Source organism: Entelurus aequoreus, linkage group LG19 (genome assembly GCF_033978785.1).
Source record: "Entelurus aequoreus isolate RoL-2023_Sb linkage group LG19, RoL_Eaeq_v1.1, whole genome shotgun sequence".
Classification (NCBI taxonomy): Eukaryota; Metazoa; Chordata; class Actinopteri; order Syngnathiformes; family Syngnathidae; genus Entelurus; species Entelurus aequoreus.
Genome location: NC_084749.1, coordinates 7,365,808 through 7,375,807, shown reverse-complemented (window position 1 = coordinate 7,375,807; position 10,000 = coordinate 7,365,808). Strand labels below are relative to the sequence as shown.

At 44.3% G+C, this 10,000-nt stretch overlaps 1 protein-coding gene across 1 annotated transcript in view; it reads right to left on the bottom strand.

The window, feature by feature from the left end:
* The window catches only part of LOC133635049 (fibrillin-2-like), a 209,583-nt gene that overhangs the window by 99,629 nt on the left and 99,954 nt on the right, over nt 1–10,000 (bottom strand). The window contains exon 9 of the mRNA XM_062027781.1: nt 8,781–8,906. Coding sequence (XP_061883765.1) covers nt 8,781–8,906 — 126 coding nt within the window. The remainder of the gene's footprint in view (nt 1–8,780; nt 8,907–10,000) is intronic.

Below are 10,000 nucleotides of genomic sequence, written 5' to 3'. Positions count from 1 at the left end.
ATGTGCTGGGTGGTATCTGTCCTTCAGGATGTTGTGTACTCGCTTTAGGCAGCGAGTTGTGTACATGGCACTCATCTCTGGGAGTATCGTCCTTGTAATGTAATTTAATTAAAAACTTTGTCCAACTAGTGGGACCGCTAGGAAGCGACTTCCACAGTATACATCCGCAGCTAATAGTCCGGTAGATGGACAAAAACATGTTATTCTAAAATGCATTGAGTGTGCCCAGAAAATACTGTATTAGGTGACTCCCTGCTAGGTGTCGTTACAGATGTACATCTGGACTAGCGGCTGCGGTCAAAGTAGCAACAGGCTGCACACTCCAGTTAGAAAGGGCAGTCGTTAAACTCAGCTAATAAAAACATTTACTTTTTGTCCAGCCAGGCCACCGTTTAACACATGAACAGTTTCCCGGGTGATAGTTCCTCTCTCAGAACAGCACTCCGAGGCGGGACCCTGGCCCTTCCATGCTGTGCGGGCGGAAGCTCATCAGTGCGGAAAGGTTGCTGGGGTCTCGACTAACAGTTGCCATTTAAGGGGTCACCCAAAAAAAAGAAGAAGAAGTAGAAGAAGACGGGCGTTTATTTGTTACAGTTTGACAGGAGGAGGTCAGTGGAGCAGCAGCTCAAATGTTAGGAATGCTGGGAAGTCAAATGTGGCTATTTCCTGGAAATCACTCCAGTGAGGCAGCATGTGTGTGTGTGTGTGTGTGTGCAGACTTGAACATTATTGGCGGAGGGTGGTTGAGGGAAGGGGGGGGGTGTGCTCACGTCGATTTTTTCACTAATGAGCCAGCAGTCTGGAATTAATCAGTCCCAAGTGGAGCACATTTTTGCCCATTAGAACATTAGCGTGGTTGCGCAGTGTGTGTGCATGTACAGTACGGTATGTACACGTTCCAAGTACACGTAAACGTGTGCAACTTGAATGTGAACCTCCCACAGGACCGAACCGACCCAGAGGACTTAGAGGGGGTTTGCTGATGACGACGACGACGTTTAATTGGAACCAGACGTCCGTGTGTGTGTGTTTGTGCGGCCTGACACCAGCGTATGCTTTCTACGGACGGAGGTGTTTATAAATCCAATAGACTGGACGTAGAGTTCGAACCACTTGATTACTTTCCGCATTCTCGCAACGGAGAGCAGCTGGGACGAAATTTCCTTGCGAGGCATCTGTTTGGTCAGACTCCACCCTCGGCTGCAAGACGAGAGATGAGACCCTGACACTGGAGGAGCTCTTTTCTTTGTACATCCGCCTCGACATTCCCAGTGTTCAGCATAGAGTGTATCCTTTTCTTCTTCCATCCTGCAACTACCACACGCCGTTGGATGACAGGGACATGGTCGACTCAGTGCAACTAGGTGGCAGCCGGCTTTGGTCTACAAAGCGGACTCGACGTCTTAGTTTGCGGCTGTGTCTTTACCGTGGGGGTGCATACATCATCGCCCGGCCAGACAACGGTCAGCCTCTGCCGGGGACACCCCCTTAGTGGCTCTCCTTTGGTCATGGCGGCATCAGTAGCTTTGTCCCTATTAGTGGGTCACCTACAAGATGGCGGTATGCTTTCTTGACCCGTGGGACGGGTTCATCTCATCAGGGCACTTATTGACTCAGGAGCGGATGAGAAGTTTATTGACTCTGGGATAGTGGAGCTTCTTAAAATACCAACTGTTGAACTTAATTTTGAAAAGAATGTTCGCTTTCTCGACGGGGGTCTCCTGGCTGGTGTATCTTTCTAGCAATCACCCATTCCCCCACGTTCTGCAACCATTGTTCTGGGTCTTCCCTGGCTCCAACGTCATAACTCCCACGTTGACTGGTTCGCTCTCAGAATTACCAATTGGAGCCTTCTTTTGTTATTCTAGTTGTCTATCCTGTCAGCTGTACTCCTCTTCCTGAACCCTTGTCCGCCGATCTCGCACTAGTTCCTGAGGAGTATTACAGAATGAGTAAGGTTAATTCATCACCGGGGGCGCCACTACCAGCCTCGCGACTTTATATCTCCCAACTTGAACATAGGTGAATTGATTAACGTGGACCCCGACTTAAACAAGTTGAAAAACGTATTCGGTGTTACCATTTAGTGGTCAATTGTACGGAATATGTACTGTTCTGTGCAATCTACAAATAAAAGTTTCAATTAATCAAAAAGGTCTCTTTAGAGGAATACGTTTCCTTGCCGATTGCGGCCAGCCATATTCGTTCTTGTACTTCCGCCATACTTGCCAACCCTGGTCATGGCGGCATCAGTAGCTTTGTCCCTATTAGTGGGTCGCCTACAAGATGGCGGTATGCTTTCTTGAACCGGGGGACGGGTTCATCTCATCTCATTAGTGGTCAATTGTACGGAATATGTACTGTTCTGTGCAATCTACAAATAAAAGTTTCAATTAATCAAAAAGGTCTCTTTAGAGGAATACGTTTCCTTGCCGATTGCGGCCAGCCATATTCGTTCTTGTACTTCCGCCATACTTGCCAACCCTCCCGTTTTTAGCGTGAGAATCCCGGTATTCAGCGCCTCTCCCGACAACCTCCCGGCAGAGATTTTCTCCCGACAAACTCCCGGTATTCAGCCGGAGCTGGAGGCCACGCCCCCTCCAGCTCAATGCGGACCTGAGTGGGGACAGCCGTTCTTACGTCCGCTTTCCCACAATATAAACAGCTTGCCTGCCCAATGACGTCATAACATCTACGGCTTTTAGAGAGTAGAGCGCACAACAAGGAGAGAGAGTTCTTGGTTTCTTATGTGGGTTTATTGTTAGGCAGTTTCATTAACGTCCTCCCGGCGCGGTACCAACACACAACAACAGCAGTCACGTTTGGTCTACCGTAAAGCAGTTCGTCTGCAGTAAACGGCAATGTTGTGACACTCTTAAACAGGACAATACTGCCATCTACTGGATAGCCTGCAGAACACTGAAATTCAAGTATTTTATTTATATGTATAATAAAATTTAAAATAAAATTAAATTTAAAAAAAATAAATAAAAATATATATATATAACTAGAATTCACTGAAAGTCAAGTATTTCATACATATATATGTATATATATATTATTTATATATATGAAATACTTGATTTGGTGAATTCCAGCTGTAAATATACTCTCTTCTTAACCACGCCCCCCGCCCCAAACACCCCACCCCCCCACCTCCCGATATCGGAGGTCTCAAGGTTGGCAAGTATGACTTCCGCTCATAATTTTTGTGCTTAAGAAACTTCTCTGTGAATTTAGCTCCAGACTACTTCTGTGTGTTTGATATTGTCATTACTGCCACAAGTGCGCCCCATGTGGACCACACCTGAGAAACATATTTTTGGTTGCGAAAAACTGATAAAGAGGATTGTTGATGTGTGTTATTGTAGTAGGTCCTTGAAAAAGGTTAATCTATCCACTTTCTACCGCTTGTCCCTCTCAGGGTCGCGGCGGGCGCTGGAGCCTATCCCAGCTGCATTCGGGAGGAAGGCAGGGTACACCCTGGACAAGTCGCCACCTCATCGCAGGGCCAACACAAATAGACAGACAACATTCATACACTAGGGCCACTTTAGTGTTGCCAATCAACCACCAGATTGCATGAACACAGTAAACAGATAGGCCTCAGAATAAACACTGGGAAGACCAAGGTCATGAGGCTCAACACCAAATCCTATCAACCTATCACAATCAAGGAGCACCCCCTGGAAGATGTGGTCGAGTTTGTCTACCTGGGAAGCAACATCAGCACAGATGGAGGAGCTGATAAAGATGTCGAGCTGCGCATCAGCAAAGCAAGACCTGCCTTTGGAACTCTCCGACCTGTATGGCTCTCTTCCCAGCTCTCCAGAAACACCAAAATCAGAATCTTCAATACAAATGTAAAATCTGTCCTTCTTTATGGCTGTGAAACCTGGAAAACCACCAAATCAATCATTCATAAACTACAAGTGTTTATTAACAACTGTCTCAGGTACATACTGAGTATTTGGTGGCCCAACAAGATATCAAATGTAGACCTGTGGAGACGCATGAACCAAGAGCAAATTCAAAATGAAATCAAAAGCAGAAAGTGGGGATGGATCGGCCATACACTTAGGAAGGATCCGAGAAACCTAGCAAGACAAGTCCTGGACTATAACCCTCAAGGCAAGAGGAAGCCAGGGAGACCAAAACTCAACTGGAGGCGGTCCACTCTTGATGAACTGACCAAGATGGGGATCTCCTGGCAAGAAGCGAAGACCATCGCACAGAAGAGAGTGAGGTGGAGATCCATGGTAGACGCCCTATGCTCCCAAGAGGATTAAAGATAAAGAAAGAATCAACCTATCGCCAGGTGCATGTCTTTGGAGGTGGGAGGAAGACCGGAAAGAACCCATGCCGTCATGCAAACTCCACACAGAAAGACCCCGAGCTTGGGAATCGAACCCAGGACCTTCGTATTGTGAGGCACATACACTAACCCCTGTTCCACCATGCTGCTGAAGGCAGAAATTGTCAAACACAATTCTAACGGCCCCATTGACCCATGTGGCTCACTTCGTAACAGCGCCACCAAGTGGTGACATAAACTCTGTCAGCCTCACAGGGAGCCACTTCCAACAGTTGATAACGTCTGTCTGCGCTCTGTTGAAACAGGCGCTGAACGAACGCCAGGTTGAAGGCGCGTCCTGAGATCACAGGCTCAGAATATTCCGGGATGATATCAGTCGGATGTGCTGTAAGGTCTGGTTTTCTTTATCTGTCTCCTCCACATCTTGTCTGGTCCAATTTGGAAGTGGGACAAAGAGTGAGGAAGGATGTACGGGGGCTGCCTCGTCTGGCACCTGTTTTATTTGTTCTAACTTTTTATTTCTTCCCTCTCAGACAACTGGAAAGGAGCCCAGCCACGATTAAAAGAAGCAAAGCTTGGATGCACATTGAGAGGAACGATTAGACCGCATGACAGGATAAGCCAGAAATGTTGGTGAAGACAAAACTATTACAATTACAATCATCCTTCCTCAATTACCACCTTCCATTCTCTCGTTCATTGTTTATTTCACGAGCCATCATGTGACCAAACCCAAGTGGTCATCTTCAGTGGAGGGAAATATTCAACACCCTGGACTGTTGAACTCAGCCAAAGAAGGTCGGCTCTTATTTCGACATGACTGCTCCAATGCACACAGCGGTTCTTCTAAGTTTGGAGAGGAAATAAAAAACGTAGAACAGTTTCCACGGGGGACATGACCTCGACCCCGCAGACGTCATTAGGATGACAAGAGTTATTGTACGACAAAACTATTAACTGATGCGGCAAGGGAGCAAAGGTCTGCAGATGTCTCACTAAGTCTTGTAAAAAGGCTGAAACGTTGGCGTATTAATGCCAATGGAAGCTTCACAGCAGCAACAGTTTTAGTTCAATCCGGCTAAAATTTCCCACACATGTGCGTTTTAGTCCTCTAAAGGTGTGTACCAGATTTTGAGGTGATTCGACTAAACAGCTAAGTGTTACAGTGAGTGTTTTGTAGGGCGCAGTGAGCTATGTGAGAATCTGACTCAAGGGGTTAACTTAGTAACAGCGCCACCATACCATGCCATACCATACCAGACGTCATTAGGATGACAAGAGTTATTGTACGACAAAACTATTAACTGATGCGGCAAGGGAGCAAAGGTCTGCAGATGTCTCACTAAGTCTTGTAAAAAGGCTGAGACGTTGGCGTATTAATGCCAATGGATGCTTCACAGCAGCAATAGTTTTAGTTCAATCCCACTAAAATTTCCCACACACGTGCGTTTTAGTCCTCTAAAGGTGTGTACCAAATTTCGAGGCGATTCGACTAAACGGCTAAATGTTACAGTGAGTCTTTTGTAGGGCGCAGTGAGCTATGTGAGAATCTGACTTAAAGGGTTAACTTAGTAACAGCGCCACCATACCATACCATACCAGACGTCATTAGGATGACAGGAGTTATTGTACGACAAAACTATTAACTGATGCGGCAAGGGAGCAAATGTCTGCAGATGTCTCACTAAGTCTTGTAAAAAGGCTGAGACGTTGGCGTATTAATGCCAATGGAAGCTTCACAGCAGCAACAGTTTTCGTTCAATCCGGCTAAAATTTCACACACATGTGCGTTTTAGTCCTCTAAAGGTGTGTACCACATTTTGAGGTGATTTGACTAAACGGTTAAGTGTTACAGTGACTGTTTTGTAGGGCGCAGGGAGCTATGTGAGAATCTGACTCAAGGGGTTAACTTAGTAACAGCGCCACCATACCATACCATACCAGACCTCATTAGGATGACAAGAGTGTTTGTACGACAAAACTATTAACTGATGCGGCAAGGGAGCAAAGTTCTGCAGATGTCTCACTAAGTCTTGTAAAAAGGCTGAGACGTTGGCATAATTAATGCCAATGGAAGCTTCACAGCAGCAATAGTTTTAGTTCAATCCGGCTAAAATTTCCCACACATGTGCGTTTTAGTCCTCTAAAGGTGTGTACCAGATTTCGAGGTGATTCGACTAAAAGGCTAAATGTTACAGTGAGTGCGCAGTGAGCTATGTGAGAATCTGACTCAAGGGGTTAACTTAGTAACAGCGCCACCATACCATACGTCATTAGGATGACAAGAGTGTTTGTACGACAAACTTAGTAACAGCGCCACCATACGAGAGCTCATTAGGATGACAAGAGTTACTGCACGACAAAAAACTATTACGGTAACTGATGCGGCAAGGGAGCAAAGGTCTGCAGATGTCTCACTAAGTCTTGTAAAAAGGCTGAGACGTTGGCGTATTAATGCCAATGGATGCTTCACAGCAGCAATAGTTTTAGTTCAATCCCACTAAAATTTCCCACACACGTGCGTTTTAGTCCTCTAAAGGTGTGTACCAAATTTCGAGGCGATTCGACTAAACGGCTAAATGTTACAGTGAGTGTTTTGTAGGGCGCAGTGAGCTATGTGAGAATCTGACTCAAGGGGTTAACTTAGTAACAGCGCCACCATACCATACCATACCAGACGTCATTAGGATGACAAGAGTTATTGTACGACAAAACTATTAACTGATGCGGCAAGGGAGCAAAGGTCTGCAGATGTCTCACTAATTCTTGTAAAAAGGCTGAGACGTTGGCCTATTAATGCCAATGGATGACATGCAGGTACAGTTCAGGTCACCACTTTAAGCATGTGGTCATCACAGCATTGTTGAAAGCCCCTATGGGTCGTGTTGAAAAGATTTGGAAGACATGCTAGAATACACGTAATACAGATATCATCAACTTTTTATAATCATTAGACCAGTGGTTCTTAACCTGGGTTCGATCGAACCCTAGGGGTTCGGTGAGTCGGCCTTAGGGGTTCGGTGGAGCCTCCGCCGCGGAGGTCAAGCCACACCCGACTCATCGTCTACATAAAAACTTCTCCCTATCGGCATATTATGGATACGGCAACAGCAGAAGTCAAACTGATTTGCAGGTGTGTAATTTGTTGTGAGTTCATGCACTGCGTTGATTTTGTTCTTTGAACAAGATGATGTTCATGCACGGTTCATTTTGCGCACCAGTAAAAAATCATATACCTTTGTCTTGAATTTGAAAAAAAAAACATTTCACTAAAGAAGGGTTCGGTGAATGCGCATATAAAACTGGTGGGGTTCGGTACCTCCAACAAGGTTAAAAACCACTGCATTAGACAATTACTCAATGACTTATGGACGATAAATTGATCAGTCCTGTTCATAAAAAGACATTTTTCTTCACTGCAACTATGTTTTAAAACTAATCCTACTCAAATTCCACACATGTGTGCTTGGTGGTCCTTTAAAAGTGCGTACAAAATTTTGTGGTGATTTGACTAAACAACCCAAAGTTACAGAGGGTGCTTTGCAGAGCTGCGAGAATCTGAATTATAGGGGTTAACTGAAGAACATAGCCACCACGTGGTGTATTTGTCAGGACATTAATAGCACAGGCAACACAATATGTGTGCATCTTTTGGTAGGTTTTCCCCCTAAAGACATGACAGCATCCATGTAATATAAATATCAAAGTTTAGGAATCATGAGACAAATTGTCAAGGACTTGTAGACAATTAGCACCACTGCAAAGACGTTTTGCAGCAATAGTTTTCGTTCAATCCGGCTAAAATTTCACACACATGTGCGTTTTAGTCCTCTTAAGGTGTGTACCAAATTTCGAGGCGATTTGATTAAACAGCTAAATGTTACAGTGAGTCTTTTGTAGGGCGTAGTGAGCTATGTGAGAATCTGACTCAAGGGGTTAACTTAGTAACAGCGCCACCATACCATACCATACCAGACAACATTAGGATGATTACATAGCCTATATTTTGTCATACACAAATGTTTTTGTAATAGTATTGAGAACGTGAACGTTTGTTTTCCGCCTAATGTAATCCGATATATCAACGCAGAACGACCCGATAATACATCCTACGTGAGCCTTCTCCAGATAAACCCTGTTCTGTGGGTTTGTGGCATAAATCTTAAGACGCCAACACCTGGTTGTGCTTCGTTGTGCCTGACTTGAGGAATACATTAACACCTGGTAATGTTCCACGGGGCGTTTCCGTCTCACACCGTGTGCAAATGGTGTTGCGAAAGTGTGTTTGTCTGCGGGCCAGTGTGACTCATCACATGCCGGATCATCCTACGTCCACCAGCCAGTCAACCAATTAGAGCGGCCCTGGAATTTGGAATTCGCCCCGAGTGGCCGGAGAGGACGGATTTAAAGCAAAAAGGAAAGAAGCACCCGAGAATGTTGTCCGGAGGTTTTGCTGGACACTCACCCACGCATCTGGAGCCATCTGTGCTGGAGATGTACCCGCGTGGGCAGCTGCAGACGTAACTACCGGCCGTGTTGGTGCACTCGCCTCCGTCACACACGCCGGGGATGGTGCTGCATTCGTCAACGTCTGCGGACAAAAAAATGGCATAAAATTGTATAAATAAAAAATCTGTTACATTTAATCAAATAAAATATAATAAAAGACATGAGTTATTTTGCAATTATGGTATACTAGTATAGTATCGCGGTACTAATGAATCAAAAACGGTACTATACTCTGTACTAGTGTTGTCCCGATACCAATATGTTGGTACCGGTACCAAAATTATTTCAATGCTTTTCGGTACTTTTCTAAATAAAGGGGACCACAACAAATGGCATTATTGGCTTTATTTCAACAAAACATCTTAGGGTACATTAAAAATATGTTTATTATTGCAAGTTTGTCCTTAAATAAAATAGTCAACATACTAGACAACTTGTCTTTTAGTAGTAAGTAAACAAATAAAGACTCCTAGTCAGTCTGCTGATGTATGCAGTAACATATTGTGTCATTTATACACCTATTATTTTGTCAACATTATTAAGGACAAGTGGTAGAAAATGAATTATTAATCTACTTGTTCATTTACTGTTAATATCTGCTCATTTTCTCTTTTAACATGTTCTATCTACACTTCTGTTAAAATGTAATAATCACTTATTCTTCTCTTCTTTGATACTTTACATTAGTTTCGGATGATACCACAAATTTGGGTATCAATCCGATACCAAGTAGTTACAGGATCATACATTGGTCATATTCAAAGTACTTATGTGTCATATTTCCTGAGTTTATAAACATATTATGAATAACATTTTTAAAAAAAAAAGATGTGATGCCAAAAAATATCATCGTAATCATAATAGTATCGACTATATACGCTATTGACTTATGATTGAACTCATAAGTCAAGCAGATATTTAAGTATTCATCTTTAAATATGTGTAATTGCACACAGTACAATTTATTTTTGTAATACACTTATAAAGAAAAGAGTGTGGAGGGGGGCGTGGCCAGCGGGCCTGCCGCGGAGCGGGGTGTGCAAGGACCGGCCTCGAAGACAGCGGCAGGCGAGTAGTATGGCGTAGTGGGTAGAGCAGCCGTGCCAGAAACCTGAGGGTTGCGGATTCGCTCCCCGCCTCATACCTTCCAAAAAAATCGCTGCCGTTGTGTCCTTG